General features: G+C 36.7%; 2 protein-coding genes and 1 long non-coding RNA gene across 5 annotated transcripts; 1 reads left to right on the forward strand and 2 right to left on the reverse strand.

The window, feature by feature from the left end:
* The first annotated feature begins 1,915 nt into the window (after positions 1 to 1,915).
* LOC114289151 (serine/threonine-protein kinase MPS1) lies at positions 1,916 to 7,555 on the forward strand. 2 transcript variants are annotated; one of them, XM_082874719.1, is made up of 6 exons: positions 1,916 to 2,345; positions 3,469 to 3,864; positions 4,153 to 5,006; positions 5,218 to 5,406; positions 6,256 to 6,417; positions 6,693 to 7,555. In XM_082874719.1, exons 1-6 carry the CDS (start codon positions 2,117 to 2,119, stop codon positions 7,266 to 7,268), a joined length of 2,406 nt encoding a protein of 801 aa, XP_082730845.1. In that variant the 5' UTR covers positions 1,916 to 2,116; the 3' UTR covers positions 7,269 to 7,555. The 2 variants fall into 2 exon arrangements, with proteins under 2 accessions (XP_082730845.1, XP_028088615.2); XM_028232814.2 differs by having other exon boundaries at positions 1,971 to 2,345; positions 4,084 to 5,006.
* Positions 7,556 to 8,184: 629 nt separating this feature from the next.
* Positions 8,185 to 20,806, reverse strand: SDG37 (SET domain group 37). 2 transcript variants are annotated; one of them, XM_028232812.2, is made up of 14 exons: positions 20,581 to 20,806; positions 18,890 to 19,035; positions 17,944 to 18,078; positions 16,285 to 16,339; positions 16,011 to 16,129; positions 15,548 to 15,636; positions 15,387 to 15,468; positions 15,063 to 15,167; positions 14,863 to 14,953; positions 14,664 to 14,783; positions 14,352 to 14,458; positions 13,753 to 13,822; positions 12,808 to 12,871; positions 8,185 to 8,802 (listed from the first exon to the last, which is right to left on the reverse strand). In XM_028232812.2, the coding sequence occupies exons 1-14, from the start codon at positions 20,678 to 20,680 to the stop codon at positions 8,625 to 8,627; spliced, it is 1,461 nt and encodes a 486-aa protein (XP_028088613.2). In that variant the 5' UTR covers positions 20,681 to 20,806; the 3' UTR covers positions 8,185 to 8,624. The 2 variants fall into 2 exon arrangements, with proteins under 2 accessions (XP_028088613.2, XP_028088614.2); XM_028232813.2 differs by lacking the exon at positions 13,753 to 13,822 and having other exon boundaries at positions 20,581 to 20,783.
* LOC145792876 (uncharacterized) lies at positions 12,275 to 12,705 on the reverse strand. The gene is made up of 3 exons (XR_014333031.1): positions 12,582 to 12,705; positions 12,490 to 12,549; positions 12,275 to 12,404 (listed from the first exon to the last, which is right to left on the reverse strand). It is a non-coding gene; the product is annotated as an uncharacterized LOC145792876 (long non-coding RNA).
* Positions 20,807 to 22,188: the final 1,382 nt, after the last annotated feature.

Consider the following 22,188-nt stretch of genomic DNA (forward strand, 5'->3'; position numbering starts at 1 on the left):
ATATATATAGGCAGTGAAGTGCCTTTTCTGGAATGGAAGAGAGTTGTGATGAACAGTCACCGAACTAGAGACACGACTGGTCGAAGATGAAGAAGAGTTGCAATCGAAAATTTTGGAATTTGAATTTTTCCCGCAAAAAATTATTCGAAATATTCAAATAATTTTAGAGAAAAAAATAAGGACGGGTTTGACCCACACCCACACCCACACCCACACCCGTGCCTGTCCCGACCCGATCGACCGGCCGGACGGATAACGGCGCGCGTGTGTGTGATGGCTTTGGGTTTGTCCATAACTCCTCCTATAAAACTTAGGTACCCCTTGGGACCCAACTCAAGGTCTCCAACTTAGAGTTTATATACTTATAGAAACTCTTCCATGTTTCTATGTGGGACAAGGTTTAGAGACCAACTCATGGGAACCACACCAAACATGTTCATGTTCATGAGGCTCACTTCAGTATCAATTTCTCATTCACTTGAAAATGGTTTTGACCACCTGAATATATATTCTTATTCACCACATGGCAAGGAACGCGTTACCACTCGGACCCACCAAACCCGAGGTGTGGGTCCTACATAAATTATAGCTCAAAATATTAACTATTAAATAAGTCAGCTAACGAGCCGAGTTTACAAATCAAATTTTAACGAGATCAAATTCGAATGCCAAAAAAAAATAAAAATAAATAAATAACAAACCGAATTCAAGCTAACTCTTACTAAACCGAGAACCTATTCATCAATGGCTCTACTCGGGACTAATCAATAATTTTTCATGGGTGAGGTGGTGTAACGGGTAGACTCGGCCCATTAATAATGGAGAGAGCGTAAAAACGGGCGTCAGGATCCTCTAAATTGAAAAGCCTAGAGTGATCTCCTAAAGTTACTAATCCAACGGTTGAAATTAAAACTAACCAAAACGACGTTGTTTTGGTTAGTAAGTTGAAAAAAAAAAAAATCATTTCAAATTCCCTCCGTATACGCAGGTATAGCAGAAGGTGGAATGAAGAAAAGGAAAATAGAGTGTGAGAGAGAGAGAGAGAAGAAGAGAGAGAGAGGCTGCTCCTCCCTGCCTTCCAGTCGCCCCGTCGTCCTGCCTTCATATAACTGTTACATTATTTTAGTCTTACAGTTATATGCAATTTACAAATTCAGGCCTAGTTTGGGAAGACTAAATAAGTGCACTTTTTGACTTTTTATGAAATATGGGTTGGGTTTGAAGTGATGTGTTAGAGAGGTAATGTGACTTAAATAAGATGATGTGACTTAAATAGGATAGTGACTTTTTGACTTTTTGTCTTTTTTCAATCATGCCAAACTTGGCCTCAGTTATATGCAATTTACAAATTCACAAAATAGAAAACAATCTCCCAAAATATATACAGTTAAGCTAAGCTAAGGTTCAAAACTGATATATTAAGCTACATATAACTGTGTATATCTATGTATATATACAATTGACTGATAACTGTGCATATAACTATGTATATAAGCTAAGCTAAAGTTCAAAAACAAAACAAATTCAAAACCCCAAAAATAGATTTCAAAAAAATCATGCAACTGTGTATTATCATTAACATTAAAAAAAAAAATCAGAATTTTTCCACAGCATGACTTTCATAAAAATACATAAAATGAGAGTATATAATAGGCAACCAACTAACTAAATGAAGCATTGAATAGAAAAACATAAAGCTTACACAGACAAGCAAGTTAACAAGGATCTGGAATGAGCAGCGGTCTCTCTCTCTTCTTCTCTTTCTCGCACTTTGTTTTCCTTTCCCTTCTTCTGCTATACCTGTGCATATATAGAGAGAATTTGAAATGATTTTTTTTTTTCTTTTTTAACTTACTAATTAAAACGACGTCATTTTAATTAATTTTAATTTCAACCGTTGAATTGGTAACGGTAGGTGAACACTCTAGGTGATCACTTCAAAGGATCCTGACGCTAAAAACGGACCTTTTGAGCGCCAAAGAAGTCTTTTTAAATTCTCTCTCTTTTCTGTCAGCTCTTTACTCTCTCTCTCTCACTTCCCCATTTGAAGCTTCCTCTCTCTCTCTCTCTCCACAATTTTGTCTCTGAATCAGAGAGATGCCTCTGAGCTCCGTCGATGGACGGGGAGGCTAATCTTCCGCCCCCACCACCACCATCAGGACCCACCAGAACCAATCTCCTCCGTCCGACCAACCCTGACTCCAATCTCTCCCGTTCTTTCACTTCTACCTCTTCTTCTTCTTCCTCCTCCTCCTCCTCCTCCTCCTCCTCCTTCTATTCGTCTTCTCCACCACAGGGCTTTCTCTGCCATGTTCAAGCTGCCTTCAAGCGCCACCGTCCTCTCGGTATCTCTCTCTCTCTCTCTCTCTCTCTGCATATATATGTATATATGTTTTGAAGTGTAAATAGAGAAATTAACGACGTTCTTGCGCGGGGTCTTAACTGAATTAACATCTCAATTTTAGGGTTTTGTTTAAATTTTAGATTTTTTGCTGTTTTGTTCGCATTGTTTGTCAATGGATGTGAAATTAGGGTTTCTTTTGGTTCTTCGTTGATAAATTGAGAAATTCACAATGTACTTGCAGGGGTTCTTAATTGAATTAGCGTCTCAATTTTAGGGTTTTATTTAAATTTTAGTTTTTTGTTCCATTGTATGTCAATGGAAGTAAAGTTAGGGTTTAGGGTTTCTTTTGGTTGTTTGTTGCACTGAACTTTGCGATGTTTGCTTCCATATCTCTTTGGCCCCGTTTGTTTTTAGAGGTCGCATGGAGGAGATTCATAGTAAGGGGATTGTTAGTGAGTGAATTAAATAAAATTGTGTTTGTTTTGACGATAGTTGTTAGTGTAGGAATTGTTAAATTATTTTTATATAAAATAATAAAACAAATAAAAAAATATAAAAAATTAAACATTAATATTTAAAAAAAATCCGAATATATAAAAAATAAAAAAAATTTCTAATTCCTTCACTATTTTTCTAATATCATCTCTACCTCTTCCAACTCAATCCCCCTTCCAACCTCCATCTATATCACCTCCTCCATTCTAATTCCCTCCCTAACTCTACAAACAAACACAACACTAAATAACTCCACCTCCATTCTAATTCCCTCCCATCTATTTAACTCCAAAACAAACGGGGCCTTTGCCCCTTGATGTGGGGTTTCAATTTTCTTCGCTGGAAGTAAAACTAGGACTTCTGACTATCAGAATTAGGATTTCATTAATCTGCTTCCTTTGCTTCTAGGTCTTTCTGTGCACATTCCACTGCTTTATATTCAGATTAGAATTAAGAGTTTTTTTTAATAACTACAATGTAGGTGTTTTGGATTTTTCCATTTCTGTTTCTGTATCACACTTCACTGAGGGAGGGTTTTCACCTGGTTTGACTAATCACTTAATAAAATTTTAACCCAAATTTAGGGCTTCTTGCAAGAATTTTTAATGTCTGCTGTAAGGATTTTGCAGGTATGACACAGTCGAATAACATAAGGCCAAGGCGTATTTTGGTTGCACAAAGAGGTACATCGAAACAATCGGCATCAAATCTGGGTCCTACAGTGGACCAAAAGGAGACCCAAGATAAGGATCGAGTTGCACAGACAGTGAATACAGGTCCTGTTGTAAACGAATATAACGTAGATGCATCAATCACACCGCCTTCCATGCCTGTCACCATTACAAATACATATGAAGAGTGTGCTGCTGATCCATTTGACATTCAGCAAGATCAACCTAAATCCTTTGCTGATAACAAACACAACGACATCATTCCTTCATCTCTTGTAGAATCTCAACATGTTCCGTTGGTTGATGGTCAGAACAAAGTCCACTTTTCAGTGGGAAACAATGCTGGATCGCTGGGTAATAAATTGCTGACTTGTTAGTTTAGGAATTTGGTTGCTAGACTGAATAAATCCTTAATAGCTATTTATGTGACCTTGTGACAAATATATGAATGCTTGAAAGTTAATATTTTTGCACATATCTTAATAATTGGCAAATTTGTACACAAATTTATATCAAATGTCGGTATGCTTTTCCATATTTTTGCTTTCTCTTTCAATGGGTTTGTCTATGCAGGGGCCGACGACCAAATGGCCACTGGAACAGACAACTTATTGTCTCATATGGGTTCACTTTCATTGACAGAAATGGAATGGGATGATCAACCCGGTGCTGCAACTGCTATAAGTCATGACTTGAAGCAGCAGAATCTTCACAACATAGAAGCAGATGTAAGTTTGAGGTCTGATGGACCAAATTGTTCTTTGTTGGCAAAGACAACAATTGAACACCAGGATCAGCTGCATCAATTCAGAAACACTTCGCACGGTGACTTGAGCCACCCTATGACTCAATCTTCAGTTGCTGGGTTATCTTGTGCTACCACAACATTAGTCAATTCAGTTTCCGCTCCCATGCTTAATTCAACGGTGTATTATTTGCATCCTCATCAAAATAGTAGGTCTAATGTGGATGTAGAATCTTTGAGAGATCGCAATGTCAGTTCCCAACCCATTAAGGAATTTGACCTGCCTAAGGAGCTGCAAGGCAGTGAGCCAAAGGAAAGTGACAATCCAAAGGATCCTTCCCCTCTTGATGACAAGTCAAACAAAGGGAAAGGACTTGCAGGTGATGCTACTGACTTACCATCTCAGGCTTCCTTGTCCAAAAATTTGTCTTTAGATGTGAAGTTGGAACCTTCTAAATCAGGAAAACAGGAAAAAATTGCTAGTGGCAAAGCGGCACCCCATAAAAGAAATTATGATCCTGCCTTGTTTCTTAAAGTTAATGGGAAGCTCTATCAAAGGCTTGGGAAAATAGGTAGTGGCGGAAGCAGTGAGGTTCACAAAGTCATTTCATCAGATTGCACAATTTATGCCCTGAAAAAAATCAAGCTTAAAGGTCGTGATTATGCTACTGCATATGGATTTTGTCAGGAGATTGAGTATCTAAACAAGCTGAAGGGAATGAACAACATTATACAACTCATCGACTCTGAGGTATGCATACGCCCTTCAGAACCGAACCAACCAATAAGTATAGAAAAACCAACTGAAATTTTGTTCCCTTTTTTTAAGTAAATTAAATAATTCAAACCTTGTTGTCTGGAAGGTTATTTCATATCATGTTTTCTAGTGTATAGTATTCTTTTTCGTCTTTATCTAGTTTAATAATTTGCAAAACTACCTCTCATATTTATTTCCTTCTTAGGTGACAGATAAGACTTTGCTCCAGGAAGTCATGAGCAACAAGGATGGTAGAGTTAAAGAAGATGGGTATATATACATGGTGCTTGAATATGGAGAAATTGATTTGGCTCACATGCTTTCCCAGAAGTGGAAGGAAATGGAGGGCACTAATTTGACTATTGATGAGAATTGGCTTCGGTTTTATTGGCAGGTACTCTAGCAATTCCTTGTTTACTATTGTCTTTAATTATGGCTGAGCAAAAGTAATTTTTTGATGATGATTGCCTAAATGTTGTTTCTGGAAATGGTCCTCATCTTGGTTTTATTATTTAGTCTTGTCTCATCACCCTTAATATATGTCTTGAGCCTAAAACATCAATAATGGCAAGATTGATTCTTGTATTGTTCTTAATTGTTCGTAAGCCCTATCTAGTAAATTTGCTTTGTGCCTTCTCTAAATGTACTGGGTTCCTGTGTGTTATGTATGGATTAAGGTTTCCGCAAGATGGAAAAAGATATAGAGGCACTCAGGTGATGCTGGGTTATCCTTCTGCTTCATTTAGCCTGATAGGAAGGGAACTTGTTACTGCTCCAAGTTCTAGAGAAGAGAAAAAGAAGAAAACAAACAAGAAGCTCAACTCATTGAAGTTGGCTCAATATAAGAACAATTCAAAATTTTCTATCCAATCGAGAAAGTCAAGCCAAAACTTTCCAAGCATAGATGAAAGATTCCTAGGATTGAGCATGGTGGAGGTGACAAAGTCTCTTAGCGTTAGCACTGTCTAGTCTTTTGGGTTTGGGGGAGGTTTTTGTTTATTAGTTGAGGCCTTTATTCTAGGTCCAGGTCTTGATTTTGTTTCCACTTTGAGCTAGAGAATGTGTGCTTTCGTGTTGTGCTGCCCCACTTGGGCTGTGTATTGAGCTACATTGTAATATCTTCTTCTTCTTCTTCTTCTTCTTCTTCTTCTTGATAATAAACCACTTGTCCAAAAAAAAGTTAATCCTCTAGCTTTTTCTGAAGCAGGAAATCTGATATTTACCTTGTTTAAACATTTTGCAGCAAATACTTCTTGCTGTTAACACCATACACGAGGAACGTATTGTGCACTCAGACTTGAAGCCGGCTAATTTTCTTCTCGTCAGAGGTTCATTGAAGCTAATTGACTTCGGTATTGCCAAAGCTATAATGAGTGACACGACTAACATTCAAAGGGATTCACAGGTTAGTCAACATCCATTCTTCCTTTCTTTTGTTGGGTATTACCCAACTATAATGCATCTCATTCCCTGTTCCTCTTTGCTTGTCAAATGACCAATCCCATGGTGCCACATCAAGATGCTAGGATGTTTCTGTTCATTACATGAAAAAAACATAGAAATTGTAATTGCTAATATGGCAAGTTGTGATTGGTCACCTGATGGACAAGGGGTCTAGTTTTATTGTTACATGAAATTTGTGATATAGTTTGCTTAATTTTTGATAACTAACTAGTGCAGGTGGGTACATTGAGTTACATGTCTCCTGAAGCTTTTATGTGCAACGAAACAGATGCAAATGGAAACACCATAAAATGTGGTCGTGCATCGGATATCTGGTCACTTGGTTGCATCTTGTACCAAATGGTATATGGAAGAACACCATTTTCAGAGTACAAGACTTTCTGGGCCAAGTTCAAAGTCATAACAGACCCGAACCATGAAATTACGTACGAACCCGTATCCAATCCATGGCTTGTTGATCTGATGAAGAAGTGCCTTGCTTGGGACAGGAATGAAAGGTGGAGGATTCCTCAACTCCTTCAACACCCTTTTCTTGTCCCCCCAATCCCACCCCAATTGTCTTGGCGTCGGGACCAAAACTGTAAATTGCTTCAGTTGATTGTTGAATCTTGTGCTAATAACCAGAAAGCCCTGATGCTATATGGTCAGCTTGAGGAATCACTAATGGACCCCAGACCGGCATTGGTATCTCAGTTATCCACATCACTAGACCAACAACGCAAGTTGCTCTGTGAAATTTCACAGATTTGCTTCCAACTCCGGGAACAATTAGCAGACCAAGTAAAAGAATAGATGATTTAAGTCAAGAAATTTTGGCAACACACCGAGTGAACATTCACTCTGATGTCTTGGATTTAACATTCGCTTTGTATTCCTTCAATGTGCATACTGACTAAGTTCCTTTTTTTTTTTTTTTTTTTTTTCAGATTAACCATGTAAATGGGAAGTATGTGCATTGTATGTGTTAGGTTTTTGCACAGCCTTCTGGAGCTATTATTGGGATCGGTTTTGTATGGAAAAATCAGTTTTGAATTATATGGGTTTTTGGCTTATAATTAATGTTTTGCGTTTCTAGGGAAGTCAATGTATAGTGTATTGCTTTGAACGAATCATTGTGTTAAGAGTAGTATTCTACTTGGCATTTGAAATAAATTTGTTTTGGTCGTCACTAGAGGATCTCAAGGAATAATGTAATTTTTTACCTATTTTTACGGTTGACTGTTTTGTTTAAAAATCAAGATATAATAACCTAATACTCATTTTCATAAATTTATATGCACTATAAAAAGACAGTCAAATTATTTAAGTTCAATTTGATAAAAAAATTCAACTGTTCAAAAGATAAACAGACAAATCTTTTAAAACATTTTAAAGTTAGTTATGTTCTCAAATCAAACGTTATCAATCTATTATTCAATTCAACTTGACTCGCATGAGATACTGTCCACTTGGTGCATCCATACTCTTTTCATCCATTGTTTAACAGAATGGTACATGAGTTGCAGGAAGAAAATTGAGTCTGTTACTGTGTGTGGATTATAAAAGTAGGAATTTGAAATGGGAATGGAAAGAGTGAAATACATTTAACCTGCCTTTTTTTTTTGTTGTTCCTTTTCAAATCCCTACTTAAATTTATAATCCAAACATAGCCTACGAGTTTGGTAAATTTGCTAGCTGAGTTCAATTAACCCATTGATATAAAGATGAGTAAAAGAAGTTGAGGATAACATACTTCTAAAAGTTTACCAATCCCCTACTCAAAATTTTCTATTACAAGGGCAAATTGTACAATAGGTGGTCTCAAAACCTGAAATTTATAAACCTGTTCTTAATACAACTCCTACCGAACAATTCTAGGCAATCAATCCATCAACAAGCCGAACACAAAGACAGAGTGAAATAATTTTAAGGGCCAAAAATTGGTTACTTGGGCAGTCAGTATAGGAACCGAGTCACTAGCCCAAGAAGACGTATATCTGCTCTGAACTGAAAGAAGCCAAACTAGACATTGTTGTGACTGACTAAAATCTCAACTGATCACAATGAGATGCACAAGTTGTCGCTTCCTCTGCGTAGCTCACAGCAGAAAAATGTATACTACCGTTGATGTCAAATTCATCTTACAGAAGCAAATGAAGGTAAGTTTTGCTAGTCATCCATAGGCGAGTTGTTCTTGGATGAGAGCTTGTAAGACGCTTCAACGTGTGCTTCCTCCAACTTGATAAAGAGTTCCTTCATGAACTGAGTATTTGTTCCATGAGTTATCCGCAATATATCCACTGCCTCGGTCAGTGATTTAATTGCATCCTTTGTGGCCCCGAGTAACCTGTAGAATGCAGAATTTATCATTCCACTTATAAAGAAATTCTTGCAGTAAAGCAGCGCATTGAGAAATTCTAATTTCATTTTATTGGTCATAATTTCCTAATCAAAATGGGGAGGAGGAACTGGTTAAGGAGTATAAAGAGGGGGACGTAATCAAATTGGGGACACTAAAACCTCAGCTCCTGCTTAAATCTCAAATATAGGTTAAAAGGAAATTTTATTTTTAAGCTAGCACTATAGACTCCATAATTAATTTTATGCTATATAGACTTGTTTCAATTTACAGGTTTTAACTTCTGTGAAGCTTTTCGGCAGTCTCTCGTACTATTTTATGAGCAAATATACCATAGAATATGAGTTTGATTTGATATAATGTATGCTTGTATAACATAATAAAATAAATAAACCTAACTATTTTTGCACTCAATTTGCAAAATTGGAGAAAATAAGCTGTCATTTGGATCTTCATCATTAATTTTCAATGCAGAACATACAAGCCAACTTGGGAATTTCATATGGGGCCTACTTGACACCTCATAATTATATCTGTTAGAATTTCCCATCTTTACCTTCACCTACTCCACTACACACTCCACTTCACCTATCTCCACTTCACCACACACTCCACTTCACCTAACCCACTATCACCTCCAGTACACCTACTACCACATTTTATCTTTACCTTCACCTACTCCACTACACACTCCACTTCACCACACACTCCACTTCACCTAACCCACTATCACCTCCACTACACCTACTACCACATTTTCTTCTATATATAGATTGTATAGGAATTGTAATTAATCAATCTTGTAATACATCAACATATCAATCAATAATACATCAATTCTTACATGGTATCAGAGCTATAGGTTAAGCTCTTGGTGCTCTTCGCCTTCTGGCGGGCGGCAACTTTGCCTTAACCGCCCGCCAGACCTCAACCAATTGAAACCTCCAACACATACCTCCTCTCCAATCACCGCCAATAACCACCAATATTGCTATTGCCGCAGCCTTCACGTGATGGACAGAAGGATTTACAGGTTAAATCTTCTGCACCTGTTCAGGCCTTCACTCCCTCAGTTGCACCAGCAAACTTTGCTTAGGCCACCACCTGGGCTATCAATGCCTCCTTCCATGCAGCAGCCGATGCAGTATTCTGGATTCAATGCCCCATTTCCAACTGGAGCATCTAACTTGCCTGGTTCAAACTTACCAGAATATCCTTCTCCTCTGCTTCCTGTTACTACCAATTCCCTCAACTTGGCACCTACATCTTTTCCGGCATCAACTTTGCCATCAATGCTTCCTCCTGCACCTTCTATCACACTAGCTCCTGAAGCATTACCTAGTTCAATCACAAACAAGGCTCCTAGTGCTGCCCTCCCTACAGCAACTCTAAATGCTAACTTGCCTTCTCTTTCTCCTTTGGTTACATCAAATCCAGATACAAATGCTGTTATACCACCAATCTCCAACAAGACTAATGCAATCTCTGGTCCAACTTTGCCATATCAAACCATATCTCAACCCATATCCTCTATTGTTGGGAGTCTTGGGACATCCAGTTCAAGTCAGACTGAAACACCAACACCTTTACTTGTAACCCCAGGTCAGTTGTTGCAATCTGTACCGGCTGCAGTTTCTTCATCTCAGTCTTCACAAACAGCTCATAAGGATGTGGAGGTTGTTCAAGTATCATCATCAGAACCGTCAGTTCCAGTTCCAGTTCCAACAGAAACTCAACACACAACCCAGGGAGGTGTTTGAGGGGTTGTTTGGTGTTATTCGCAGTCCCCCGTTTGATTTCAAAATCCATTATTTTTATTTATTTTCTCCAAACCACTTTCCTTATTTCCCCATCTTTCATTTTGATTTCAAATATATTTTTATTATTTCTTTCTTTAGTTTTCTTTCACATTATTTTTAATCTTTTTCAAATTCCATTCATACCATATAGCTTTGCACACCAAACCATAATTTATTCATCTCAGGGATCAACCCCGATCACAATTTTACACACACACACACACACACAAAAAAAAAAAAAAAAAAAAAAAAACAACACCAAAAGATTTGTTTTTCTTTTCTGCACCGACCTCACTTCTCTACTCTGCCGCCGGTCTTTTCTTCTTACCTCCGTCCTGGGCGACCCTTGACGGTGTTGCCTCCGTGCTTCCTAGACCACCAAGCAAGTTGCCTCCTCCCTGCTCCTCCACTACAGCGTATGGTGGACCTCCAAATCGGAACATCACGGTGGCCTTCCGCTTCAGCTCCTTGTTTTCCGTCTTTAGCACGCTTATCTCTGCTCGCGCATCCTTATACATGCGTTGGAGCAGAGCCAGCTGGGAATTTAAATGCTGCACCTCATTTGTCCTACTCTGTAGCCGGTTCGACAAATTTGTGACCGCCGTCATGCTTTCCACACATGCCTTCAGAGTATACTGATTAGCCTCAATATCAGTTTGCACCGCCATTTTTTGCTCCACCGATCGCATCGGAAAGTTCAATGGAGCAAAACCAGAGGTGTTTGGTTGAGGTTCACTGGCCACCGCACCAGTTATTTCTCTTGTGGGCTCGTTCAGTTCTGGAAAGAGCGTGAGCAGGTTCTGGGTAGCTGGACGGGAAGAAGAGGCCATGTTTTTGGGTTGCTAAGTGTTTCAGAGAAAGGTTGGTTACCGGGTGTTTCAAGATTTGCAGAGACAAGCTCTCCGAGCGTTCAGAGGTTTCAGACTAGTATGCACAGCCTTCGCCTCAACCTTGTTTTAAATAGCCAGGGCCAGCCACGCGCATCGCGCGCCTCTTGCCGCCCGACACACTGGCACGCCTTTTCAGGGCACATCTTTTGATAAAATGGACACGCCTTTTGATGGCACACCTTTTGATGAATTGGGCACGCCTTTTGATGGCACGCCTTTTTGACAACTTTGGGCACACCTTTTGAGGGTGCGACTTTTTAAGGGGTCCGACAAGACTCTGTAAACTGTCCCGACATTGATTCCGGTTAGCTCCTTTATGGGTCCAACAAGACTCTATAAACTGTCCCGACATAGATTCCGGTTAGTTTCTACAAGGGTCCGACAAGACTCTGTAAACTGTCCCGACATTGATTCCGGTTAGCTCCTTTATGGGTCCGACAAGACTCTGTAAACTGTCCCGACATAGATTCCGGTTAGTTTCTACAAGGGTCCGACAAGACTCTGTAAACTGTCCCGACATTGATTCCGGTTAGTTTCTACAAGGGTCCGACAAGACTTTGTAAACTGTCCCGACATTGATTCCGGTTAGTTTCTACAAGGGTCCAGCAAGACTCCGTAAACTGTCACAACAACTGTCACAACATTGTCTGCTACAACGGTCCGACATGACCCCATAAACTGTCTTCTACAACGGTCCGACATGACCCCATAAACTGTCTTCTACAACGTTATGACACCACCATCCAGTGTCTTCACCAATGGTCTGACACGACCATACAGTGTCTCCTATCCTTTTTTATTTTTATGTATTTTCTTGTTTTGTTACTCTCTCCAAACTCAAGTTGGTTAGTTTCTCTCCTCCTTGAGTTTGCGGGGGGCTGTTAGAATTTCCCATCTTTACCTTCACCTACTCCACTACACACTTCACTTCACCTATCTCCACTTCACCACACACTCCACTTCACCTAACCCACTATCACCTCCACTACACCTACTACCACATTTTATCTTTACCTTCACCTACTCCACTACACACTCCACTTCACCTATCTCCACTTCACCACACACTCCACTTCACCTAACCCACTATCACCTCCACTACACCTACTACCACATTTTCTTCTATATATAGATTGTATAGGAATTGTAATTAATCAATCTTGTAATACATCAACATATCAATCAATAATACATCAATTCTTACATCATGGAAGTCTAAACATAGAGGCAGCGTGCTAATAGACAAAATAAAGCATTTTAAAAAGTTACTGTGGAAATAAACGAAACAAAGATGGAATTCTAACCACTCGAGTTTTCCACAAGTATAATATTGCAGTCCAAGCAAAGGATGGAACCCTGGATATGCTCCTGTAATGAAGCAGAAAGGTCAAATTGATGGGTAGTACATAATAGCATTTCAAAACCTTAAAAAGAACATATACAGTCCACTGTAAGAATATGATATCCAATATGGGGATTTTTTTGTCTCAAAATTGTAATTTTTTTTTTTTTTTTTTTTGAGAAGCATCTCAAAATTGTATTTTAAATAGCTATATAAAAATATTTCAATTTCAAAACTATTTGAGAAAATATAACACTTTTTGAAATCACGGGGTTGAAAGTCGCAATTTTAAGTGATTTCAGGCTGAGTTGGCCAGACACGAGTTTGGCGAAAGAATTTGAAAAAAAAAACAAGTGTGGCAACCATGAAATTGCTGGTTGAACCCACCGGATGAAATTGCAACTTCTGAGTTTGTTATACTGCTCAGTTTATTGGTTCCTTCTTTATACTATGATTCCAGTTCCCTACAAGCATTGCTGGGATTTCAGTTCCCTACAGGCAAGATGCCCTATCCCTGATGTTGGCAGACATGCCTATGCATGCCATTGAGTCTTATCTTTGCATGGAAGTTTATGTTTCATTTTTTTTTTGCCATTTGCCTATTTACTTAAAGTTCTACACCTCTTTGTATTGCATTTTTCAAAATAAAAAAAATATATATATATATATATTCATATTTGTAACCAACCAAATGACATCCTGGAAAGTGGAATTTTAAACCACAATAACGAATAATCTAAAATGGACATTAATATTCTATGTCAAATAGCAGAAGAAAAAGTGCTTCCATAGGCATAATATCATACCTTTTAACCCTGAACACACTGATCAAACTAGCAGCTGGTCAAAATAGTAACAAAACTTTGATAGATCTCCTACCCAAAGGTTAAGGTGAAAAATAACATACTCTGATAAACTGGAATAGTCAATCTGCAATATGCAAGAGCTTCCTTCCAATCTTGAAGCTCCATCAATATCTAAAAGAGATGTATAGATTTCATTCATCAAAGTCATAAAAGAACCTCCATATGTAATTATAAGCCAGAACTGGAAGCAGAAACCCTACGGGTGTCTAAAGAGGACTTTCCAATTCTACTGAAAAAGATCTTCCACTAGACAGGGAACTCACTAATTGCATGTTATGGCAAGAAAAAGATGGACTTTTCCAAGCAATCATAAGTCTAACGTAAAATTTTCCTTATAATGGGGACATACGCCCATCAACAAGGTGGTATACCCCCCAAGCCTAGAGGAAACTAGTTAAAAAAATAAGCATTCTTTTATGATAATCAGGACCCCAAAAAGAACAGGTTTAGCACCCAGAAGTATTTGGTGAAATAAAATCTTTTACACTATTTAAAGAAAGGGAAATATGTTGGCAAGATTCAGTAAGATATATCTCAACGTAGAAATGAATTGCTTCAATTACACCTAGGCTTCTATCAGATTTTCCACGAAACTGCAGGGAGGGGAAGAAATGAAGTAAAGAAGAAACTCGTGATAGACCTTCAGAAGAGTTTCCCGAGTTTGCATCAGATCAATCGAAAATGGATGGCATAGCTTCACTTGTAGTTTCTCAATCATCTTGTATGTAGCACTGGCTTCTGTATTATCTGAACACCGTCAAAGACAACTTTCAGAGAAAAATTATTGACTTACTCCTTACAATCTGAAACCTTTTTCCGAAAGAACAATATTCATTTTGATCAATGTGATTGATAGAAATATAGTTTCTAGGGGTAAATTTTGTAATTACTAATCAAAATATCAAGTTGCCATTAGAAATTACTAGATTTCAGTAAAATCATCAGAGGATACACCCAGAGGAAAGCAATTTGGAAGCTTTCTCTGACAAAAACTTTATTTCACTGGCAATTTCCTCCATTTCTTCTCCGTCCCTAACAAGTCCACACTGATGGCATATGAATCCTTTATCACCTGCATATTCAAACAGAAATCATTGAAGAGACACGCAATCTCACTGACTCAAAACAGTCAAATGCACGAACTGACATACCAGAATCACGAAGCAAGAAACCATCACATCCATTATCCTTGCATCTATAACCTTCCAAAATTGCACTTTCTTGAATATCATCAGGTTGGCCCTTCGATATAGAACTGGCTAGGTTTAGTGGAAGTAGTCCAGAGAGAAGTTTCGATGTTAAATAATAGAATGATATAGGATCAAAAAAATTTAAACCGATGTAAAAGTACCACTTTTATGCAGCGGAGACAAGCGCAACAGAAAAAGTACTGTTCTTTGAGAGCCTTTTGTCGAGTCATGGTGCTTCCAGCTGTTTCTATGTAGCTTATCGATACCTTCAAGTACAAAGAGTAAGTAACAAAAGAGTATGAAATAAAACCAATCCTTATGCTAGACACACACACTCACAGAGCGGTTGAAGTTAAGAAGAACCGGTTGGGTACATTCAGAATAAGAGAAGATTCAGATCCACAGGAAATGTATATTCTTATTTAGATTAGCTATTTTCTTCCTTACGCAGAAAGCAACCAACATAGCTGAAATGGAAATATTACCTCAGTACCTTTGGGTATATGTTGCACAGCACGAATCACTGCAACCCTTCCCTCAAATACCAGGACAGAATTTGGCAAGCAGCTACAGTACCAAAACCATTTATCAGAGTAAACAGGAAGGAGAGGAAAAGCAAAGAAAAATAAAGTCTAAAAGGAATTACCTGTGGTTGATGATAGAAATAATGGGATACAGTCCTGTTCCCAGTGGTCTCAGTTCACTGTCACAAATGGTATGCGCATTGCACGCAAGCTGCATGTAGTTGAGGAGGTCAGACGAGAATCATCAGATTGACAATCTCTGGATAGAGACCATTTGAGATGAGACATCATGCTTATGTGTGACAAAAATGGGTTTCCATGAAAAGGAACAACAAAATATCAAACAGGAAATCATAAGTGTGATAAACACTTGACAGATAGATGTAGTTTCTTATGATTGGAGCTCCCTGGATTTCCAACACAACTGAGATACTTTAAAGTCTACCGCATAACTGCAAGCCCTAAAACTGAGTTTTAACTTCAAACAGGGTTTGTTTATGCTTTCTCTGAAACTGAGCACTCTAACTATATACCCAGATACTAAAGGGACGATAAAGTAATTTGGCTCATTATCTAATAAAATACCTTGGAAAAATTTTCTGCAATCTCTTTTATATTGATGTCAGGCAACTGAAGTATCAAGCTGACAAGGTTAGCCATCTGTGCGTACAACACCAATTGCTTTTCATCGATATCAGACATATCTTCATGAAAACATTGTTAACAAAACATTCAAATGTGTAGAAATGTAATGACGGAAGAAAAAGACCATGGAAAGCACATTGTAAACTCAAAGACAAAAACCTGTAGAGAAAGTTTGTGAACAGAAAGCCTCAAAGACTGAAATAGATAAGGATACGAGATACTAAAGCTTCCACCAGATTGTAGTTGTCAGTCGCAGTAGTTAGGATAATCTGGCAGTGATAAAAAAACAATAATTAAGAGCCATCTGATTGCTCGAGTGAGAGAAATTCTATACATCTAGTTGAAGACATAACTGTGCATTTAGCCAACATCTATAAATACAATAAGCATTCAAAGATATCACAAAAATGAAATATTGAAAGAAAGGAGAATCATTCCATTAGGTAGACACATAATATGAATTTCTGACTTTATTAGCAAATTTGAAATTTCAGAAATTTTTTTTGGATGAATTTGACCAGATTTTTTAGTAATTTGAAAGATTTCTCAACTGAATTAAGCAAAAGGTTAAAAAAAATCCGCTTTCTCTAAATTCCAAATACAAAATTTTCCGAAATTTGCAGAATATTTCAATTTTTCAGTTAAACTTCTCCTACCGAATTCAACGAAATACTCCAAATCCGGCTTTTTGTGAATTTTAAAGCCATGTAATGGACTAAAAATGAGAATATGATGTTATTTACATACCACAGCAAGTCTTAGCTGCTAAGAACTCACTGGAATCCAGGTTGCACCTAACAACATGTAGTATCTGTATTAGATACTACAATCATATCCTTTTATGTTGCTGATTAAGAATTTAGTATGGTAAAGCAGATTGATTTGGGTGTTGAGACACTACTCCTGCCATATTATTCAAGTCAATTGATAGTATCATAGGTGAAAATAAGGTTTATGTGCTGATAAAACTAAGATACGCAAATCTTGTCCTAAAGTAAATTGCTTTTAAGTGGCAGTCTGGAGAAGGAGAATTGCTTTGTATCTATTATAAACCACAAAACTATACTTCATCTCTGAAGCACTTGCAAAACTGATCACCGAATTGCACTGGAGCTGAAACCGATGAATTTATAGTCAAGGCTTTATATAATCTAATGGCAAGTTATTACCCTATACATACAGAGATATATGTTCTGACAAATACATAGTCAGAACAGCAATGTTGTTAATAATAATTTGAGGGGAAGGAGTCAACAGTAAGATTTCAACAGAGAGAATATGATGTTCTCTTGCAATCTAATGGCCAAGTTAATGGCCTACACATATAAAGATATATGATCTAACAAATACGTCAGTTTATAGCTCGTTCCACGTCAACCCCTTACAATGGCCCACCCATGCGGATTGAAATGGAGAATATATGCAAAGTTGCAAACAGAATAACATTAATATTATAAACGCCACACCCTGGTTCAATAGGAAAGGTAGGATTCGGCAAGCAGTAAGCTTTTAGTTTGGGTGGACTTAGCGGTGAGCTAATGCATCGATTAACGCATCATAAAGTCATATAGCCATTTGTGGTTTTCAAGCCGCTGACAAGGAATCTTTTCTCATGATTCACAGATCTGGCAGCAATTTCATCCCACAGATACCAACTCAACAGCACTACATTTCTTCCTAGTCATGAAGTTTGAAATCCGTGTAAGTAGGCTGTAGTACCAAAGCAAAGCCCTTGATTACAAATTTTCTTTCTGCCCCTATGATAAGAAGGAAAATAAAAGGCAAAAGATTTTTAAATCAAAAGGGCTAAACTGTAAACGAAGAAGAAATTTTGGATATTTACTTTCTCACTTTTTAAATAAGTGAAACTTACCTTCTCACTTTGCAATTTCCTTCGTAGGTAAAGTTTCACCATCAACCGTATAGAAGATGTAAGAGATTTTTTCCTATCCTTGTCGAGTTTTGAGAGAGCACCGCATTCAAGACGATGCAGCTTCCAATCTGACTTCTGAAAATGATAACAAATTGCAATCAATATATAAAATAAGGCAAAAATCACTCCTTTTTTAAAAAAAAATTATTTTATTTTTGGTGCCGCTGAAAACCTCTTAAGCTATTGTCTTGTAGAAGATCCCGTCCGCCAAATGGTGACAAAGTTTAAGAACTTCCTTTCTTTATGCATTAGGGAAATGGATTATTTAGCTTCCTATAAAAGGAAAATTTAGTCTTTTTGCGTGGTCTGGGTGATGTTGTGTTCATTATGTATGCTTCATGCATGATGGAGCTATTGTTGCCCTAAAAAGTTGGATAGGAAAAGTGGCAGACTGTTGCTTTGTCTATTTCGTGGACAGTTTGAAGGAGAATAGACCTTTGAGAATGTATAATTGTTGTGTGTAGTTTGAAAGGATGTTTACTTTTTTTTCTCTATTTTTTTGGCTCAGAGAGGATTGTCCTTTCTCTTTATTGTCATTTCTGCAATTTATTGGCAACTTGTAAATGGATTGTGGCCTCTTTGACTGCACAGGGTTGTTTTTGCCCCCTCAAGACATTTTTGCTAATAGAATTTTGTGCTTATCAAACAATTAAAAGACAATTTAGATACTATTTAGAGATGAGCAACCAGACATCTAGTTTTGGCACAAAAGACATCCTGTTTAAGAATTAAAAAGTACAAGGAACATTGAGAAAAATAATATATAACCTTTGCACCTAAAAAATTGGTTCTTAAAGGACAATGAACATTGAGAAAAATAATATACCAATGCTTTGATGGAATTTTGTCTGTTTATGATGATATAATATATATAACCTTTGTATACCTGGCATGTGCTCCCACAGTACCAAACAACTTGACAAGATGAGCACCTTTTAAGGTTACTTGTCGTTAAACACCAATCACATCTTGAGTCAACTGAAACTCTGTTTGGTACAGAGACGTAAGGTTCTTCACTTAAAATCACATCTCCTGTAATGTAGAACTTGTATTAGTGTGGGAAGGGGGGAGTGGGGGTGGGGGGGAGTTAACGAATCAATACTGCAATGTAATGTCACTCAGAGATACATAGATGTTGCTTAGGCTTTCAAGAAATGTAGCCACATATTGTTGGATTGCGGAAGCCCAACGCTACTGACAGTATGATGATAAATTGATCAACTTTCAGATAGGCAGTGTTTCATGCAGATTTTAATCTAATAGAATTTCTATGCTGCTGATCAATATATATATATATATAGGATTATCAAAGTTTTTAAAGGTGAATGCGTAATGTGAGGTGTTTTACCCCTCATGAGGCGAGGCGTGGCCTAAGCCTTAAGGTGTTGAGGCGTAAGCCTTGAGGTGTTGAGGCATTAAGCATTTCAAATTCAGAATTTTTATATTTAGGAAATAATTTATATATTTTAAAACAATAAATAAATCCATCAAAATTAAATACAAAGGTGTAAATATTTTTCTACTCAAAGCTCCCTGCAGAGAAGGAAGCTTTGATCTTTTGAAAGTGAAATTAGTATTCTTAACTTTAGCGATTGATTTTCTCACTAAGCATTAACTTCATGTTTTTTCTTGATCGGTCATTTACTTAATTTTTCTTATAGAATATAGTTGCAAAAGGGAGTTTTTTTTTTTTTTAAACCATCTATTAGACAATTTAACAAGAACCGAAGACAAACTCTCCATATGCATACTCCTCACATACTTATGCGTAAAAGGTGTACAAGACGTACCTAAGGCGCATGTCTCAGACTGTGTACACAAGTCTTTGGAGAATAAAGCCTAAAAATCAAAGCCTTGAGGCGTTTTGTCTTAGCCTTGCCTCGAGACGAGCATCAGTAAGGCCTTTTAAAACGTTGAGGATTATTGCATGCAAATGAATGGGATAGGCATGGACATAAGAGACAAATAAACAGAAATTTAAGCAAAACACATGGAATCGATAATAATACAAATATATATAGTGTTAAAAAATTTTCTTCAATTTCTTATAAAGTTCCAATGGCTAACAAAGATTACAATTGGATTAATATCAGTAGATTGTTTGTCAATCATTCATTGAATTATTTTTTCTTATATTGGTGCATTTCATGGTTTGGAGTAAAATAACTGTACAACTAAAGGGATTTTTGGGCCATAGTTGTCTTGCCATGGTGGTAAATTTGCCAGCACCATGCGCTACATGACTTCTGATAACAAACAAAATAAAACTTCTAATAACCATGTGAATATTCTTCATTGCAGCATATATCAATAAAAAAAAATTCTTTTACTCATCATATCATACCTATTAACACCAGCAATGCAATGAAAGAGGGCAAAAATAAAATCCAAATATAGGATTATTGCACCACACTTGTAAAAATTCATAAAATAAAATTATTGATTAATTCATTCCCCTTTCATTTCAGTAAACCAAACAATGCCTTAAGAGTCATCTGATCTGATTATCCCCATTTAAACAATATCATATCAAACAGTAAAATAGAGAGAGAGAGAGAGAGAGAGAGAGAGAGAGACCGGGAGAGAAATCTCTGGTGGAGAAGAGGCAGCGACCTTTTTCGGGGAGAATTGAAAGTGCTAAACCTCGTACTGAGAGTGCTCTCTGCAAATCATCCATCGGGAAAGTGAAACAAGAAGCAGAGAAACCAGTCAGAGTCACAGAGCACCCTCTACAACTCTGGCTGCTGATACACAAAGGGGTGGCCTAGTGCCAGGCTAAATATTGCTATTGCCAGTAAGATGTATACCTATGCTTAGGAGTCACTATTTTGGGGAACACAAAAATAAGTCACTTTTTTGTTTTTTAATTTTTTGAATTTAATATTTTTTTTAAAATTAATATTAAAATTTATTATTATTTTTATCCATATTAAGTAGACGAATTTAAAAAATAAAGATTTTAAAAAAAAAAAAATTAAAAAGCCAAAATAAGCACACAGAAAAATCAACTATTTTTTATTTATTTTTACCTTTTTAAAAAAATTATAATTTTTATTTTTTGAAATTTTTATGATTTGTCTCGTCAAATATAATTTAAAAACTTAAAGTTTTTTTTAAAAAAAAATTACTAAAAACAAAAACCAAAAAAAAAAAAATTGAACAAAAAAGTCATCAAAAAGACAAACTCCAAACTCCCTATCAAACTATTACCCTCTTATCTTCGTTTTACTTCATCAATTATTAATTTTAGTAATTATTTTTTAAAATTATTAACCTATTTGTATGTGTGATTTAGAATTGTTTTAGTAACTAAGCTATTTAGTTAGGGGGATTTTTTTTAAGGTCCCTAGCATTAAAATTTTATAATATAAAGGATATTTAATATTTTCATAATATCTAAGGTCCCTCAATATCGATCTAGAGAAAATTGTCAAATCCAGAGCAAATTCAAGGGTAATCCAGAGAAAATTGCCAAATCCAAAGAAAATTTAAGAGTAATTTAAAGAAAATTTCAAAATCTAAAGAAAATTCACAAAGTTTCATTATTATTCAGATCTCTTCACTATTTTCTCTAGTTTACAAATCTCCTCAAGCTTTTAGTGCTCTTTTCCCACAATTCATCTTTGATATCTCTACAACTGCCTTTGATGAATGCAGTGGTGGTTTGAGTAGTGGTTTCAAACCAGAGAAAATTGAGAAACTCTAGAATTCTGAAACCTAGAGAAAATTGAAATTTCTCTAAGTTCAAATCTTTGCAACCTACAACTCGAAAACTAGTACCAATTCTAGAGGTAAATACCAACATTATAACAATCTAATTCACAATCTTTTAAAAATGACTCACAACTAATATTGATCCTACTTCAATAACAGGATTCTAACTTCTATCACTCAACAAACTGCACTTGAAAATTTCTCTTTTGTCCCATTTTGTCACAGGATTCTAATATTACAGAGAAAATTATTCAAGGCAGAGAAAATTGTATTTTGACTCAACCAGAGAAAATTAAACATCACAGAGAAAATTATGTTTTAACTCAATTAGAGAAAATTGGTCAAATAAGAGAAAATTGCAATTCTCTCTTCTCTTCCAACTTCATTCCTCATCTTTCAAACTAGAGAACATTGAAATTTCTCTGAGTACTAAAGAAATTCAGAGAAAATTGTGTAGAGAAAATTTGTATG

The sequence above is a fragment of the Camellia sinensis genome, chromosome 6 (genome assembly GCF_055761805.1).
Source record: "Camellia sinensis isolate YWXY chromosome 6, ASM5576180v1, whole genome shotgun sequence".
NCBI classification, from domain to species: Eukaryota; Viridiplantae; Streptophyta; class Magnoliopsida; order Ericales; family Theaceae; genus Camellia; species Camellia sinensis.